This window comes from Rana temporaria, chromosome 2 (genome assembly GCF_905171775.1).
Source record: "Rana temporaria chromosome 2, aRanTem1.1, whole genome shotgun sequence".
NCBI classification, from domain to species: domain Eukaryota; kingdom Metazoa; phylum Chordata; class Amphibia; order Anura; family Ranidae; genus Rana; species Rana temporaria.
Genome location: NC_053490.1, coordinates 327,167,687 through 327,186,894, shown reverse-complemented (window position 1 = coordinate 327,186,894; position 19,208 = coordinate 327,167,687). Strand labels below are relative to the sequence as shown.

Genomic DNA, 19,208 nt, shown 5'->3' with positions numbered 1-19,208 from the left:
AAGATAATTGACATCTTTGGTAACCCACAGATGCAATAACTTAGGTCTTTGTTTGCTATTTCCATCAAATGATAGTCCCCAGCTGTCTGCTGGGTAAATCAATCCCAATAAGTTCCAACGATTGGCTTTATGCATTTTTAAATTCACGGAAGATCTGTAACATTCTTATTCAAGAAAATCAGGTTATCATGATTTGCTGGAAAGTATATGATTCATCTGATCCAACATATTGCAGCAATTTACAAATCAGCACATAAAGCATTCTTCCATAAATAGAACCACTTTGAGGTCAGAGTAAAACAGTTTCTAGTGGATCTGCAGCATGCTTCTAATTTGTTAAATACAAATTTTAGAAAGACCCTTATTTTATAGTTTAAAAAATCAGACAACCCTTGCCCACAAGTAAAAAAAGGAACATATGCAAGTCGTAATGTTATTTTGTAATTCATCATGTTGTTGACTAAAAGATACTACCATGTTGTATGTTTTTCCAACGTTTAGTATAGTGGAAGCTTTCTACGTTATCACTTTTTATTTCCACCGTTTTCAAGTGGGACACAGAAGTAACCTTACCCGTGCTTCAAAATAATTCTCACTGCAACCTTGTTAGTAGATGCAGTATAGGTCTGCAAATAATTCAAGAGACTAGCTCTAGTCCTCTCTCAAACATTGAGTGATTGTTAAAGAATGTATTTTTATCAATTCATAACCCACATGTCAATAATATAGTTTGTTAACATAAAATATTAGATATGGCGTTTTTTCTCGATTATGTGACTGTTATATACTTTGTAATAATCTATAGTTATTAAGCTAGAATCACAAGCATACATGTGATCAATGGGAGTTCTCAGTGTTATCGATCGTACCATGTTTGTGTGCACTAATATTGATTTAATGTATTTTTTTTAAATTAATTGTCTTAATAAACAGTTCCAAAATTTAAAATCACAAGCATATCCAGAAGGCACCCTTCTGTTTTTTGAAAAGTCAGTACATGCTTTAATTTTGGGGAACAGTTTATTAAAGCTGATGTTCCACAGAGTGCATTTACTTCTTCTTATACCCCATACACACGATCAGGCTTTTGCCCGGCCAAATCACATCGGAAATTCCGACGGAATTCCATCGGAGTAAAATAGAACATGTTCTATATCTAAACTCCGACGGAATTCATCGGAATATCCGATGAAAAAACTCAGATGGGGCTACACACAATCGGAATATCCTTTTTAGCTTTATATAGAAAGATGTTCAGATAAAAATATTATAGGTACGTGTGTTTTTGGTGTTGTACTGTTAACAATGGGTATAAATGGTAGTTAGCAGCTGCATCAGAGTGGCACAACAGGGATGGCAACAATTAAACAAAATACAGTATAGGGGTAGTTCCAGCAGAAACTAGTGTCCATGGATAGGAATTGTCGAAAAAAAAGTTTTAGCTCCTTAACCACATAAGCCCCGGACCATATTGCTGGTCAATGACCGGGCTACTTTTTGCGATTCGGCACTGCGTCGCTTTAACTGACAATTGCGCGGTCGTGCAACGTGGCTCCCAAACAAAATTGGCGTCCTTTTTTCCCCTCAAATAGAGCTTTCTTTTGGTGGTATTTGATCACCTCTGCGTTTTTTAGTTTTTGTGCTATAAGCAAAAATAGAGCGACAATTTTGAAAAAAAAATGAATATTTTTTACTTTTTGCTATAATAAATATCCCCCAAAAATATATAAAAAAAAAAAATTCCGCAGTTTAGGTCGATACGTATTCTTCTACATATTTTTCATAAAAAAATCGCAATAAGCGTTTATTGATTGGTTTGCGCAAAAGTTATAGCGTTTACAAAATAGGAGATAGTTTTATGGTATTTTTATTAATATTTTTTTTTACTAGTAATGGCAGCGATCAGTCGGTACTGCCACATTATGGCGGACACTTCAGGACACTTTTGACACATTTTTGGGACCATTGGCATTTTTATAGTGATCAGTGCTATAAAAATGCATTGATTACTATAAAAATGCCACTGTCAGGGAAGGGGTTAACACTAGGGGGCGAGGAAGGGGTTAATTATGTTCCCTGTGTGTGTTCTAACCGAAGGGGGGGTGGGACTGACATGGGGAAATGACTGTTCGCTGTTGTGTATGAACAAACGATAAGTCATTTCTCCTCCTGACAGGACCGGTAGCTGTGTGTTTACGAGCGATCGCGGGTGCCCGGCGGTGATCGCGCCCACCGGGCACGCATGTTGGGATCAGGGGCGAGCGGGGGGCGCGCCCCTATTGGCTGAACGGCGGGATGATGTATAGCTATGTGATCTCGCCCAGCAGAGCCGACCTGCCGCCGTATAACTGCAGCGGCTGGTCGGCAAGTAGTTAAAGGGATCATAAAGTCAGAAGGCTCTTTTTATCTGAAGGCATTCTATGCATTCAGATAAAAAGCCTTCTTTGTGCAGCAGCCCCCCTCAGCCCCCCCCCCCCCCCCTCCGACACTTACCTGAGATCCCTCTCTGTCCAGTGATGTCCATGAGTGCCTCAAACGTCCGAGATTCTCTCTCCTGATTGGCTGAGACACAGCAGTGGCGCCATTGGCTGCTGCTGCTGTCAAAGTCAGCCAGCAAATTAGGAGAGAGAGGGGGCGGGGATGGGTTGGGGCTCCATGTATGTATGGAAACAGGGAGCTGTGACTCGGCTCAAATGCCCCCATTGGAAGCTGCTTGCTGTGGGGGCACTGAACAGGAGGAGAGGCCAGGATCACAGAAGAGTGACCCGAGAAGAGGAGGATCCAGGCTGCTCTGTGCAAAATCACTACACAGAGCAGGTAAATATAACATGTTTGTTATTTTTATATGAAAACATTTTTGACTTTCCAATCACTTTAAGCACTTACTGAAACTGTGATGCATTATGTGACTGTGAAGGACTGAGTCGTGTAAAGAGAAGATCAATTTACCTCTTTTTATCTATTTACCTTTTCCTAGAAACAATAAAAATAAATAATTAATCATCACTTCTCTTTTAAAAAAAAATACATTAGAATGCCACAGTAATTAACAAATTTATAATATAATGATTTATCTGACATTGTTTTTATATTTTCATTTTGTCCTTGCTCTATTATTATTATTACTATTTTGATTGACTTTTCTTCTATTATCTTGTGTACTAATACAGCTGGGTCAAACAGACACAATGGGCCAGATCCACGTACCTCCGCGTAAATATAAGCGGGCGTAGCGTATCTCAGATACACTATGCCGCCGTAACTTAGTGCGGAGGTTCCTTATCCACAAAGAACTTGCGCCGTAAGTTACGGCGGCGTAGTGTAAATGTGTCGGCGTAAGGGCGCGGAATTCAAATTACAAAGATGTGGGCGTGTTTTATGTTAATTCAACTTGACCCCACGTAAATGACGTTTTTTTTTAACGGCGCATGTGCCGTCCGTGGGGGTATCCAAGTGCGCATGCTCGAAATCACGTCGCAAATAGTCAATGCTTTCGACGTGAATGTAATTTACGCAAAGCTCTATTCGCGAACGTTTTACGTAAACAACGGAAAATTTGACGCTGGCCCGACGTCCATACTTAACATTGTGTACGCCTCATAGACCCAGGGGTAACGTTACGCTGAAAAAAGCCTTACGTAAACGATGTAAAAAAATGCGCCAGCCGGACGTACGTTCTGAGAATCGGGGTATCTAGCTAATTTGCATACTCTACGCGGACATCAACGGAAGCGCCACCTAGCGGCCAGCGTAAATATGCACCTAAGATCCGATGGCGTACTAAGACGTACGTCAGTCGGATCTAGCCCCTATTCAGACGTATCTTGTTTTGTGGATACAAAACAAAGATACGCCAGTGCATCCTAGAAGTCACACGGCGTATCAATAGATACGCCCACGTAACTTCTTTGTGGATCTGGCCCAAAGTAATGTTTTTTTAGAAAGCATAAGCAATAAACATGGAAATCAAAGCACATACAGTAGAGTAAAATCGAAATAAAATTCAAACCCCCCACGTTTTGTGAATAAACAATACAATGCTTATTATTAACACACAATCTTACAAGCAGGAACATATGATACAATAATTAAAGCTCTCATGCAAGATGACAATATTTTTTGCTCTAACTTGGATTTATTTATGCTATATAATGTGCATTATATTATAATTAATAGAAAGATAACCATATGTGTTTCCTTCTCTTCTATAGGTACATTGGTGCACTTGGAGCACGCGTAATATGTAATAACATTCCAGGACTTGTGACCAAGCAGAAGCAACTCTGTCAAAAGCACCCTGACATTATGCAAGCCATTGGTGAGGGAGCCAAGGAGTGGATTAGAGAGTGCCAGCATCAGTTCAGACATCATCGCTGGAATTGCAGCACCCTGGACAGAGACCACACAGTCTTTGGGAGAGTCATGCTAAGAAGTATGTTGTTGAAAAACAGTGCTAATAGCTTTAATGTCGTATAGTATTGGCCAGTAGTTTTAGGCAGATGTGAAAAAATGCTGTAAATTAAGAATGCTTTCAGAAATAGAAGTGTTAATATATATTTTTTTTAATAATTAACAAAATGGAAAGTAAATGAACAGAAGATAAATCTAAATCAAATCAATATTTGGTATGACCACCCTTTGCCTTCAAAACAGAATCAATTCTTGTAGGTACACTTGCACACCATTTGTAAAGAAACTTAGCAGGTAGGTTGTTCAAAACATCTTGGAGAGCTAACCACAGATCTTCTCTCCTCAAATTCTTATGCCTTTTCATGTAATCCCAGGCAGACTTGATTTTGAGATCAGGGCTCCGTGGGGGCCAAACCATCACTTTCAGAACTTCTTGTTCTTCTTTACGTTGAAGATAGTTTTTGGTGGCATGGCTGTATGTTTAGGGTCATTGTCCTGCTGCAGAATCGATTTGGTGTCAATCACATGCCTCCCTGATGGTATGGCATGATGGATAATTATCTGCCTGTATTTTTAGGAATTGAAGACACTAGTGTTTCTGACCAACTCCATTTAAAGAATTGCAGCCCCAGACTTGCATGGAACCTCCACTATGCTTTAAAGTTGCCTGCTGTCACTTATCATTGTACTGCTCTCCAGCCCTTCAGTGCACAAACTGCCTCCTGCTACAGCCAAAAATTGCAAATTTTGGTTCATCAGTCCAGAGCACCTGCTACCATTTTTGCACCCCAGTTCCTTTGTTTTCATGCATAGTTGAGTCACCTTTTTTCCACGTTGGAGGTATGGATTTTTGGCTGCAATTCTTTCATTAAGACCACTTCTAGATAGACCTCTCCAGAAAGTAGATGGGTGTACCTGGGTCCCAATGGTTTCTGCCAGTTCTGTGCGGATGTCACTGCCTGACATCTTCCATTGTCAAAGAGAAGTGTAGTGTCTTTCATCTGCTATATTAAAGCAGAGTTCCAGTCATTTGTTTCTTTTTTAAGAGACAGCAACTACAAAAACTGTAGCTGCTGACTTTTAATAAACACACACTCCCCTGTCCCACGATCCAGCGGTGCACTCACCGCAGCCATGTTCAACCTGTGTCCTCCCTTGGCAGCACCAGCATCTCCACTATGGGCACCTACGTGTGACAGCTGCGCTCTGTGACTGGTCCCTAAGTGTTCTAGGACCTGTCATGTGTCGCTGAAGACTTCGGGAAGTAGAACTTCCCCTTCCGATCGCCTAAGGCGACCGGAACGGAAGTGGGAGCATGTACCTGTCAATATCTTGTACCTGCTCCCCTCCTCCCCAAAAGCTCAGTTTCACAAACAGGAGCCAGGGAGGAGGCCTTAAAGCGGAAGTTCCACTTTTGGGTGGAACTCTGCTTTAGGTTTCCTTAGCTGACCATTGCGTCTACAGTTCTCAACGTTGCCTGTTTCTGGTGTATAATCTGTAACATTAAAACTGTCACACCAAATAGTGAATTGATTTAGCTTTTTCTTCCGTTCGATCACTTTGCATTTAAAATATATATAAATATATATATATATATATATATATATATATATATATATATATATATATATATATATATTTAAAGCATTCTTACTTTACAGCAAAATACTTTTGCATAGTACTGTATGTTTATGCATACGTTATACGTTAAAATGAATGAAATGTATGTAGACTCATGAACATATTTATTATTACAAAAAATGAGCTGTTTACTGCCAAAAAGACGTAAGAAAGTAAAACATCAGGCAAACAGCTAAATACACAGATCAAGCACTTCAGATGACTGGATTGTTTACAATGCATAATTCAGTATAGGCTGTCACTGATTGTGGGCAGACAAGCTCCCATTTAGATTGCACAAGGCTTCCCCAGCAGCTGGTGACATCAAGGCTGGGAGCGGGAGCTAATGGGACTAATGGCACAGAAGGCCTCTGACAATCTCACAGTTAGAAGGTGGGAGAAAATAGAAACGCTACCAGTAACCGCTCAGCACCGCACCTATATTAACCGCTTCCCAACAAGCCTCTGTCATTATACTGCGGCAAGGTGGCTCGTTCCCGCAAATTTTCCATAGCTGTACGTCGGCGCTCCAATTGGCCAACGGGGGGAGCCAATCAGCGGGTCCGGCGAACTCAATGTCCGCGGGCCACCTGCGATCATTCCCCGCAGTGACAGAACAGGGATCTGCCTGTGTAAACAAGGCAGATCTCCATTCTGACAGGGGAGATCACGCAGATCCGGTCTTACTGCTAAGCAGGAAGATGAATCTGTGTGTTTCCCCAGTCACACAGTCCCCCATACAGTTAGAAAACACAAACAGGGAACACATTTAACCCCTTGATCACCCCTGATGTTAACCCCTTCCCTGCCAGTGTCATTAGTACAATAACAGTGCATATTTTTTAGCAATGATTACTGTAATAATGTCACTGGTTCTCAAAAAAGTGTCAAAAATGTAAGTTAGGTGTTGGATCTGTCCACCACAATGTCGAAATCACTGATCCCCGCCGTTACTAGTAAAAAAAATTCCATAAATCTATCCCCTATTTTGTAGACGCGGTAACTTTTGCGCAAACCAATACATTTTCCCCTTTTTTTCAATTTGTTTACCAAAAATATGTAGCAGAATACATAACAGCCTAAACTGATGAATAAATTTGTTTTTGTTTTTAAAACAGTGGCAAGCTCAAAAGTGAACATTTGTACAGTGGTAGCAAGAGCGGAGGTGGGCATCAGTGCAGTGGTGATTAAATTTGGGGCATGTAGGAAAGGTGGTTATAGCAGAAGTGAAGGCTGGGGGTCAGAAGCAATAGTGAGAGTAAGTTTTGGTGTTCAGGCTTGGTTTGGGAGGAAGAGAATGGGTGTCAACTGCAGTCATAATTGTCCGGAGATTTAAGTTTGAAATAAGTTGTGAAGCTGTTAGCTGTGGTTCCAGATCTTGGTAGCAGACCTTCTGGTGAGCAGCAGAGATCAGTTGGGAACGCTGGTGGTGTGAGCTATCTGTCTATTGATTACAGTACCTGTGTGAATCACAGAAAAAGCTGGTGAGTAGGGGGATAATGTGAGGTTATGGGATAGAAATAAGATGGTCATCTTTCATTTCAACATAAACTCGCCTGCTGCATAGATGACCTTGGATCTGCCTCCTGACTATTGGCTGTTGTGAATATCACTGGTCTACATTTAAATATCAATGTTTCTATGCATATGGGTTAGTGTCTTTGGCAAATGTTAAAATGGTGGACAATATTAACTAATTATTTGCAGAAAAAAAACATAGTCTTCTATGGATGGTCCTGTCCCCCAGCCCTATAAAAGTCTATGAAGTTCTGCTGCACACACAGATAGTGGGAAGGAGATGACGGGCTGGTGGCAGGTAAACACTGCAGAGGAATACCGGTGGAGTAGGGATGAGGGGTGGCTCAGGGTGTATAAGCCTTTAAAAATACTGTTTGAACATTTCCGTACCCTCAATCATAGGGGAGAATATGCATGTTTTTCCATATATTTCATGATGATTCTTTTACCAATAAAAGTGTCCAAATCAATCAACTTTAAACTGCTTTAAAACATATTTGCAGTGACCTATAATATAATAAACCAGTTCATATATAATAGGCTGGAATCCAGGCACCTACACCATATCAAGCGGTGGTTAGTGGAAGAAACATCCCTGCAGGCTAACTGCATTCAGACCTATGAAGAACCCTGTACCCCAGGCACTCTGCACCCTCTCATTGCATCTCCCTGCCACCCATTACCTCTACCACTGAACTTCTAATGCCGCATACACACGGTCAGAATTTCTGACAACAAATGTTCCATGTGAGCTTGTTGTCGAAAATTCTGACCGTGTCTATGCTCCATCGGACATTTGCTGTCGGACTTTCCGACAACAAAAATTTGAGAGCTGTGTGTACACAATACCGACGCACAAAATTCCACGCATGCTCGGAATCAAGCAGAAGAGCCGCACTGGCTATTGAACTTTTTCTCAGCTCGTTGTATGTCTTGTACATTACCACGTTCTTGACGTTCAGAATTTCCAACAACATTTGTGTGACCGTGTGTATGCAAGACAAGTTTGAGTCAACATTCGTTGAAAATGTCCACGATTTTGTTGTCGGAATGTCCAATAGTCGGTACGTGACATAACACTGCACCCCAGTACCCCAGCTGCACCTTTCTGCCAGCCAGCACCCCCTTGCCACCCAGCAAGTCCACCACTTTCCCTTCTATCCCTGTTAATTCCCTGTCACAGCGCCCCCCTCGTCACCTTTTCTGGGACATGCAGAGAGGAGGTTATGCTGAATCTTGAGTTTATGGCCTCTTTGCCATACTTCTGCCATACTTCCGCCTCTCTCTGATGGCATCACCTCCTCCTCACTGTTTCCTGTAGATGCATATCATTTCCCAGAGATTTAAAAGCTTTGCTTGTTTAGGAGACCTGGGAGAGGACCCTTAAAACTGTGTGTCTCTCGAGCTTCCTGGGAAGAAGTCCAAGAAGGAGTGCTCTGGCCTCTGGGGAGTGGCTTTTGGCAGTGCACAAAGTGTGTGTTCCCCACAGAAGATAGAAGCCAAACACTTAGATGCTATTATAAACCTGCCAACCTCCTCCATTACTACAGGAGCCTTCCATTGCTGCAGCCATCTAGTGGAAGTCCACTGTCCACATTTATTCTTTATATCTTTTACTTTTTAAGATAAGCATTTATGTGAAACCACTATTTATCACTCCTCCCTCCTAAACTATTTAACCATCTATATTAATATTTGGAATATGCAATCTACTGTATATATCATGATAGAACTAAGTGGGAAACTAAAACTAAATTTAGAACATTTTCTGAGATTTAAAGAATATGTAAACCCAACATTCCATATTCCTGATATGTGCCTGCTGTACCATATTCTTGTCTTAAAAAATATCCAGTTCTCTTTGTATTGCTTCCTTTGTGTGAAATCCCTGGTGTCCCTGCCAAACCCTTTGCTTTCCTATTAAAAGCTGACTATACTAGGCATGGGAGCACAGTGTGGTCAGTTTTTTTGGCTCTGCTATGAACTCAGCCTGCTCTTCTATTACCACTTCTGCTGAAGTCTGCTGATGTACCATTAATAGGGAAGAATCAGTGATCATATGACCTTTGTGATTAGCTGTCACATGATCTGGAGCCGTCTCACTGGCTACTGTTCATTAGCATTGAGCAAGCTCTCAGCGCAAAAACGTGGTTCCCCAATGATACATATGTGCAGCTTGTGATAATTCCCATCCTTTTGCTAGTGCACCTATGTGTTATGCAGGCAGCAACTGGTTAAGAAAGGGAGATGTGCTACAGTTGTCACTGTAGATCATCCAGGTAGCTCTAGATCACATGGTCTTGAGAAGGATACATCTTTTTGATGATAAGCCATGCTAGTACTTAATATCGCTTTTGAAATTTGTAAGATCTCTCTTCAAAAACTTGTAATTTAAGCCTGGAGTTTGCTGTTGGGTTTGGTAAGCATTGGGTTGTGTGTTTGTACATGCACAATTTCTTTAAATACCATTTTAATTTCTTGAAAAGGGCCTAAAGTCAGACGAATATTAACTGCTACTGAGACTGACATCAGGGCCGATCCTAGGGTCACAGGCGCCTGGGTGCATAAATATTCTGGCGCCCCCACATGGGCGTGGTCATTTTACTAACTCCTCCCCCTTACAAATGTTTCTATGGCAATGACTCAACCACAGAGATGCTCCCCACAAAGTTGTCATTACCCTGGGATCCTTGCATGATCTCTTAACAATAAACACAATACAGGAAGAGAAGCAGAGTACTTTATTGGGACCTGGAGGGGGGCCTCTCTAATGGATACAGAGAGGGATTCTGTTAGAGAGTCTGTTACAAAGACCCCCAGACATACTACAGACATGATACAGGAGATGGTCAGAGACAGCAGACATGATACAGGAGATGGTCAGAGACCACAGATATAGTACAGGAGATGGTCAGAGACTGCAGACATTGTATAGGAGATGGTTAGAGACTTCAGACATAGTACAGGAGATGGTCAGAGACCACAGACATAGTACAGGAGATGGTCAGAGACTGCAGACATTGTATAGGAGATGGTTAGAGACTTCAGACATAGTACAGGAGATGGTCAGAGACTGCAGACATAATATAGGAGATGGCCGGAGACCGCAGACATAGTACATAAGATGATCAGAGACTGCATACATAGTACAGGAGATGGTCCATTAGACCCCTTTCACACTGGAGGCATTTTTCAGGTGCTTTAGCATTAAAAATAGCACCTGAAAAAAACCTCATCGGCAATCCCAGTGTGAGAGCCCGAGTGCTTTCACACTGGGGCGGTGCGCTGGCAGGACATCCAAAAAAATCCTGCAAGTAGCTTCTTTGAGGAGCTTTAGGAGCAGTGTGTACACCACTCCTAAAGCGCCCCTGCCCATTGAAATCAATGGGCAGTGCCAGCAAAGTGCTTTGGCACTGGTGCCTTTGAACCCTTTATTTGGCCGCCAGTGGGGGTTAAATGTACCTATAAAATGATGGTAAAGTGCCGCTATAACTAGCGGCGCTAAAACTAACGGCACTTTACCGTTATAATACACATAATACAAAAGTAAAAATAATTAAAAGGTAAAAAATAATGAAGAAAAGGAAGGCCTCATTCACACGGGTTCTTTGACCCATACAGTGTGAATGGTTGATTTGTTTGTGTGGCTGGAGCCTTCTGTTATTTTATGTGGGTGCAACGACTGTACAAACGCAGCCGCAGGTCCTAAATCGAACAGGTGTTCAGATGCAGGTGAGTGGCCCCTAATGCACACTGTCTGTGTTTGGGGCCATACACCTGCAGGCACATGCCTGTCAAATTATACAGTTGCTGCATCCCCATAGCGTAATATAGCAACTAGCGCCAATCACCATCCTGCGGGTCTGCACAGCACAAAAAAAACAACAACTTAGGTTAAAAAATACTTAGCAATCATTATCGATAAAGTGGAACCAGGTTCTGCAATGATCAGCATTGCCTTGGGAAAAGGGGTGGAGGCATCAGAAAAAAACAACGCTAAATGTGCAAGCACAATTTTTTTTTATTTAATTTAAAAATGTTTTAATGTATTCATTTATAATAGTATGTGTATATACAGTAAAAACACCCACCCACACGCGCATGTGTGTTTGAGCTTTGGGGTGCACACCCTAATGCAATAGGCTGCGCACAGCTTGTTGGCACTCTATAAATCCAGTATAATAATAATAATAGTATCATTATATAAGCCTTGCCCTTAGTGCACTTTTTCTGTAAGTAGCTTGAGAGTTGGTTAAAGCACGTGAAAGTGTTGCATGTTACTGGTTGCTGTTTTTCAACTAAGCATTAATCAGGGAATTTTAGTAGACACTTTGCTAAGAAAGATTGACGCTGTCAGTTGAGAGTGGTCTGTTTCCTGTAAATACGTGCCTGTTGTGGCCTGCTTCTGTGCTATGCACTCCTTATCCCATTATACATTTACTTGTAACATAAATGAATCGAGTGACCATGCCTGCCTATTACAGTGCAGAGAAGTAGTGTACATTGAAGATGTCCTAACCCAACAGTGAAATATCTTAACAGTAATTGGATACGTAAATATTTGGACAGAGACTTGGGGAAAGCATCTGGCATTTGTATGGTAGAGGAACTGCCTCGAAGAAAATATGTTGGAATCTCAGACTCCAAGGAACTGCAGAGAGCGTTCTCAAAAAAGCAAAACACAAGTTTGTTTTAAAATTGGCTAAATAGAATTAAGACAAGCATTTTGGAATTTATGTAACATTCACATATGAATTTAAATGAAATAACATATCATGCACATATTTTCTGTCTTCATTGAAAGTGGCCTTAGTTTAAAAGTGTGCTTTTGAGTTTTTTATTTCTCAGGTAAATATGAATTATTGCATGTTAAGTAGTCTTTAAAATTTTAGCCAGAAAATGGAAGCCTGGTGCTTCTTGTAACAACTGTGTTGTGAAAAAGCATGTTGTTTTCAGAGATTAATAGCTCAAGCTGAATCTTTCCTGGCACCAATCCTGTTTAATGTATATATAAACGATCTAGAGGATGGGATAAACAGCTTAATCTCAGTATTTGCAGACGATAAAAAACTAAGCAGGGCAATAACTTCTATACAGAATGTGGAAACCTTACAATAGGACTTAAACAAAATAATGGGGTGGGCAACTACATGGTAAATGAGGTTTAATGTTGAAAAATATAAGGTTGCATTTGGGTGCCAAAAATATGAGCATGAGTTACTCGCTAGGGGGAGAACCTCTGGGGGAATCTAAGAAAAGGACCTGGGGGTCCTAGTATATGACAGGCTCAGCAATAGCATGCAATGTTAGGGTGCTGCAAGCAAAGCCAATAGAATATTGGCATGCATTAAATAAGGGGATTCACTCCAGAGATAAAACGATAATTTTCCCACTCTACAAGACTCTGATCCGGCTGTACCTTGAGTATGCCATCCAGTTCTGGGCTCCAGTCCTTAGGAAGGATGTGCTGGAACTGGAGAGAGTCCAGAGAAAGGAAACTAAGCTAACAAAAGGACTGGTGGACCTCAGCTATGGGGAAAAACTACAAGCATTGAACTTATTCTCTCTGGAGAGGAGACGCTTAGGAGGGGATATGATAGAAATGTACAAATACCGTAATGGCGACCCTAGCATAGGAAAAAATATTTTCAGTAAAAGGAAATTTAAAAGACACGCGGCCATTCACTAAAATTGGAAGAGAAGCGGTTTAACCTTAAACTACGTAGAGGGTTCTTTATTCTCATAGCAGTAAGGATGTTGAATTCTCTTCCAAAAGCAGTGGTATCAGCAGGGTGTATCGATAGTTTAAAAAACTATGGGCACCTTAACGACCACAACATACAGGGGTATATGATGTACTATTGACATAAACACACACGCACACACATCATAGGTTGAACTGGATGGACTGGTGCTTTATTTCAACCTCACCAACTATGTAACTATGTAATCATATGAGTGAGCCGTGAGTGGAGTGTTTTAGTGGAAGCTTCAGTCTGAAGGTTCCCCTTGCAATGCTAGCATGAAAAGCTGTAATTACTGTCTCTTTAGCAATCCAGAGTACTTCAGAAGCCTTCTTTCACAAAGTAAACGTATAAAAGTTAAATATATCGGTACAACATAATTATAGTTTTCCGTTAAATTAGAATTGTGGTCAGGATAGAGAAATTTAAATATTTACAAAATGTAACAAATAGTAAATAAACTTTAAAAACGAGCCCTCAATGACATCTACAGTATAGCATTAGGCACTGTGGAGCAATTCATTCTCAAAGTTTGCAGCTGAGACTTCTCAGTTTTACTTTCACTTTCTCTCGGTAGCCCAGCTCCCAGCAGTGAGTTGGCAGCGCTCCTTTTATTATTTTATTTATTTATTTATTTTCTTCTCTTTACTGCTTCTATTATGAGTTTCAAGATGAATTACTCCATATTTGCTGGGAGTGAGAGTTTATTTTAGAGCTTGTTTACTGCTTGTTAAGAATATGGAATATGTGAATGATGATAAAAAGTGTACAAACTGGCCCGTGGTAGAACATTTTAATTAGAGAGAAGTGGCAGAAATATACTGTATTTTTTGCTCCATAAGACGCACCTGACCATAAGACGCACCTAGGTTTTAATGGAGGAAAACAAGAAAAAATATATTCTGAACCAAATGGTGTACTAAAATATTTACCAGTGCCAATAAAATGTAGCCTGATCAGTGCCATGAAATGCAGCCTGAAATGTGCCAATAAAATGCAGCCTGGTCAATGCTATTAAATGCAGCCTGAAATGTGCCAATAAAATGCAGCCTGATCAGTGCCATGAAATGCAGCCTGAAATGTGCCAATAAAACGCAGCCTGAAATGTGACAATAAAATGCAGCCTGATAAATGCTATTAAATGCAGCCTGAAATGTGCCAATAATGCAGCCTGATCAATGATATTAAATGCAGCCTGAAATGTGCCCATAATGCAGCCTGATCAATGCTATTAAATGCAGCTTGACATGTGCCAATAAAATGCAGCCTGATCAATGCTATTAAATGCAGCCTGAAATGTGCCAATAATGCAGCCTGATCAATGCTATTAAATGCAGCCCTACCTATGCCACCTCCACCTCGCACAGAGCAGCACAAGCAGCCATACTACATTTGGCCACTCACTCTGCTGTGTCTTCTGTGAACGAGTGAGTGAGTGCGTGACTGACAGGCCCAGCGGGAGATCGCCCGGCACTCGTGGGATACGGCCACGCCGCAGGGCATTTCTCGTCAGAACACCGGCCTGGTATTGTAACATGTGGGTGGCAACAGCGATGATGGGGGGGTCGGGCCTGGCCAGCATTCGCATAACCCCAACTTGCTGGCTGTACTTTTAATGTAATAAAGTCTCTTGAATGGTGTTACAAATCAATGAGCCAGAGGCATACAATAACTCTGCCCGGTGGCTCAGTGAGTTTGGTAGCTACACATTTTTTTGGATGGTATTACCATGGATGGAGTGCTTTACTAGGCCAGAGATACGCGGTACCTCTCCCTGACGGCCTAGCAATTTGGTAGCACACGGCAATAAGCGGATTACTGCTCCCAGACAGTCCATAACTGCAAACGCTGCATTCCCCAGCCACAGCATTCTGCACTACTCTCAATATTCCTCCTCATGCTTTTTCCACACTGACCTTCTCCAAAGTGCAAGTCCTGTGTTCCCCGGTCACAGGTGCTTGACACTGAGTCCATGGTGAAGATCTTTATCCATCCTAGCAGCTCCTCCAGCCCTCCTCCGCGCTTGGCACGTCCCCACGTGGGGATGCCCTGCAGCAACTGCCTAAACCTCCATTCTCCTTTCTCCTGCATCGTCCGAATCTCCCTAGCAGCATGTGACCTCAAATTATATGGGAGGCCTGCCCCCTGCCAATACCAAATAGGGATTGGTCAGAATTCCTCACATGAGCTGCCTGTCACTCAAACTTCAGGTCCAACCCCTATTCCAGAACAATCTTCCTGAAAGCAGGGAAGGTGTCTCTGAATCAGAACACAGGTGATCACACCCACTACTGCACTGAACACTCCCAGCCCCAGATCAAAACAAGCAGGCCTAGCCTAGACCACAGGTCTGCCTAAATTTGCCTGCACTGATATCCTAAACATAGAAAAATACTATTCTATCACCTACCTAAAGGTATAGGGTGCTACATAAGATTATAATGTAATAGAGAAAGAGGATACAAGCACATATTTTCTTGCAAGAATTGAGAACCTTCATAGGATAAAGCAGTGTAAAACTGGCCCGTGACAGGCCAGCTTTAATAAGAGAAAGTAGAAATAGGCATTTTCCTTTTTGAAGTATTGAGGTTTTGTTTTGATTTCAAACAAAGGAGTGGCATGCTGCTAATAAAAGGCAGCTCCAAGAACAGATAGAAGGCCAACAAGTGAAGGCTGCACTTTGAGCACCTAAACTTAAAAAGGACCCTATTAATATAAAATAAATACCAGATAAGGGCTTTTGGGTAAATTAAAAACTGTGAACATGGAGGGAGGGGAGAAATTGTCTATGGCTTCTCTGAGACCCCTCCCCCTTTTAGTGAGGAGGGTGATTTATGTAAAAACCCTTTTACTGGCCCTTGTTTAACGACGATGCAAAGTATTCTGGATGAAAAAATAAATAAAAAATCTGGCAAAAAATTGCCAGGACCATAAATTTTGAAGTGATAGGATTTTGCAAAGAAACCAAGATTGAATGACTCACCCCCCCCCTTTTTCATCCTCCTTTTCTTTTTGTTTGCTCCCTTAGTAATTAGTTAAAAAGCTTGGTCAAAAGGAATGTGACACAGATCTCTGGCAGGCATCCTGTGAAGGCAATACAACTGTTATGTTGTTTGGGAAGTTTTCATGGACCTTTGATATAATGCTATCTTTGCGGGTCCTTGGCCTTTAAATAAGTTGCTGTTATTGACTGTACTGTACGGTTTTTGAACTTGGAGGATTCACTTAAGGGTGGCTTGTTAATGTCACTTTCTCACTTGGTAATTTATAACATTGAACATTGTATGTTGTAAGTGCTGCCTTGAGGAAATGTAATAATTTCTTAAAATTATGTTTTAACTTTATGGATATATGGTAGCAGCTTTTAAACTATTGGTCATCATAGAATTTTATCTCTAGAAGTGCAGTACACTGGTTGAATATTAGTTGAATATCTTTACAGTTTATACCGCACATCTAGCAGCCTCACATGTTAGTGAAGGACATATTTCTATGTAAAGTATATCAAAGGATTCAAGTTCAGCTTTTAGTATATGGGGGTTCAAGAATAATCTCCTGGACTGCATAAAAAGATTACGTCAAATTGAATTACCCAGTGTCAACGGATGTACCTCTGAGCGGGTAGTGTTATTTTTGGAGAAAGATATGGGTGTTCTTTTTCTCCTTTAATATTTAATTATTGGGAAAAAACGTGAACTTTATGGAGATACAGTATGTATTTCTTTTGTGGGTTTTCATATCTACTTAGGTAAGAACAAATTCCCATGGCTGTCATGTAGGATTAATTTTTTTTTCCCTGGATGTAACTGTTTGGGTCATTGTAGATTTATGTGCAAAAGGTTCAAATGTCTTTCATAAAATATTCAATCTAAATTATAATCTGGCTATCAAGTCAGTATTATGAATGTTAAAACTGTGAGAGGGATTTCCCTGATCAGTTAGGGTATTTTTTTTATAATCGAACATGCTGCAGAGGTTGATGTACGATGGTTGATATTATTTCTTGTGGAAAGAAAGAAGGCTGTGAATAGCTGGAATAATAATTAATTCAAGCACAGGGGATAATAAATTGTTGTTTTTTTCAGGTATAATGTACATTCATTGGTTAGATTTTTCTTTGCATAGAAATGTAAATTTCCTATCAGTTAGATTCTCATCAAGTGAAATAGAGGGATGTCCTTCCATCTTTGTTGCCAGCGGTTTAGACATTAATGGCTGTGTTTTGAGTTATTTTGTTACATATATTTTTTATATATATATATATATATATATATATATATATATATATATATATATATATATATATATATATATATATATAAAATCAATAAAGCATTGTCCAAACTTATATTCCATTTTCTATGCATTTTTTTATTTTATGGGGGGCATATTTTTTTAAAAGCAATAGTAAATTCTGGAGACAAAACTTCCCCCTGCAAGTTAAGGCCATATTGTGCTAGAATGCATTTCCTACTAGCACATTATGAAAGACTTACCTTAAAATGAAGACCCCCAAGCAGTACATTGTCACTGCAGATATGGCTTCCTCCTTCACCCAGTCTTTCTTCCAGGGGTTCGTGGGCTCCGGGCTTTTTAATGGCTGAGCTGCGATGATGTCACTCCCACATATGCGCACAGGAACCACAATCATGGCACTACGCTCTGAAGGGAAGGCATACTCCTTACGCCATCCCCTCAGAGTGGTGATGTCACTGGCTGCAGAAATAGTGAATATCTCTGAAATGGCGCACGTTTAGAAGATATTTCTTGTACATACAGGTACGTTTTATTATAAGCTTACCTGTAGGTACAAGTCACCAACCAGTGTTTAGGTAAATAAGTAGTGATGCGCTTATTTTTTGGGGTTTGATACACCTTCAGTGTTGCAGCAGTATTCCATTTCTATCTTTCTCCTCCCCTCCCCATTTCCCCCCCCCCCCTTCCCTCTTTTTTAGCGCGGTAATATCCTATTCCCTACCAACCAGTGTTTACTACTGTGTTAAGGTTAGTTCCAATAAATAAAAAAAAACAATGACACTTTGAAAGTCCCACTTTAACTAAATTCTATCTATATCTTATATCAATGACACTTTGAAAGTCCCACTTTAACTAAATTCTATCTATATCTTATATCTTTACAGACTTAGGCCTCGTACACACGAGGGGACATGTCTGATGAAAACGGTCCGCGGACCGTTTTCATCGGACATGTCCGCTCGGAGATTTCGGTCTGATGGTTGTACACACCATCAAACCGAAATCCCCACGGACAGGATACGTGGTGACGTGGCCGCGCCGTCGCCGCGATGATGACGCGGTGACGTGCGCGACCCTGGAAGGTCAATGCTTCCACGCATGCGTCGAATCACTTCGACGCAGGCGAGGGCCTTCGGCCGAGCGGACATGTCCGGTAAGTCATACAGACGACCGAACATGTCCGACGGACAGGCTTCCAGCGGACATGTTTCTTAGCATGCTAAGAAACATTTGTCTGCTGGAAACCTGTCCGATCGGCTGGGAAATTGTCCGGTCGGCCGTACAGACGACCGAACATGTCTGCTGAAACTGGTCCGCGTCCGCGACCAGTTTCAGCAGACATGTTCGGTCGTGTGTACGAGGCCTTAGGGATGTCTAATAATTTATGACTGTTAAAAGTAGGATGAATTAAAGTGATACTAAAGTCTTGTTTTTTCATTTAAAAATAACAAACATGGTATACTTACCTGTGCTGTGCAGTGGTTTGCTGGAACACAGTGCTGTATACTATATGTAGCCAATGCTATGTACAGTTTTTACAGCGCTAACAGCCCACACAACTATTTGCATTTAGACCAGCATGGTTCAACTGAACTATTTAAAGTTGAGTAAAACCTGGAGTTAGATTTTAATCGCATAATTGTATGATTGTGTATAATG

The 19,208-nt window shown here is 41.0% G+C and overlaps 1 protein-coding gene across 1 annotated transcript in view; it reads left to right on the top strand.

Moving 5' to 3' along the window:
* Positions 1-19,208, top strand: part of WNT2B (Wnt family member 2B) — a 144,848-nt gene that overhangs the window by 97,031 nt on the left and 28,609 nt on the right. The window contains exon 2 of the mRNA XM_040337487.1: positions 4,212-4,432. Coding sequence (XP_040193421.1) covers positions 4,212-4,432 — 221 coding nt within the window. The remainder of the gene's footprint in view (positions 1-4,211; positions 4,433-19,208) is intronic.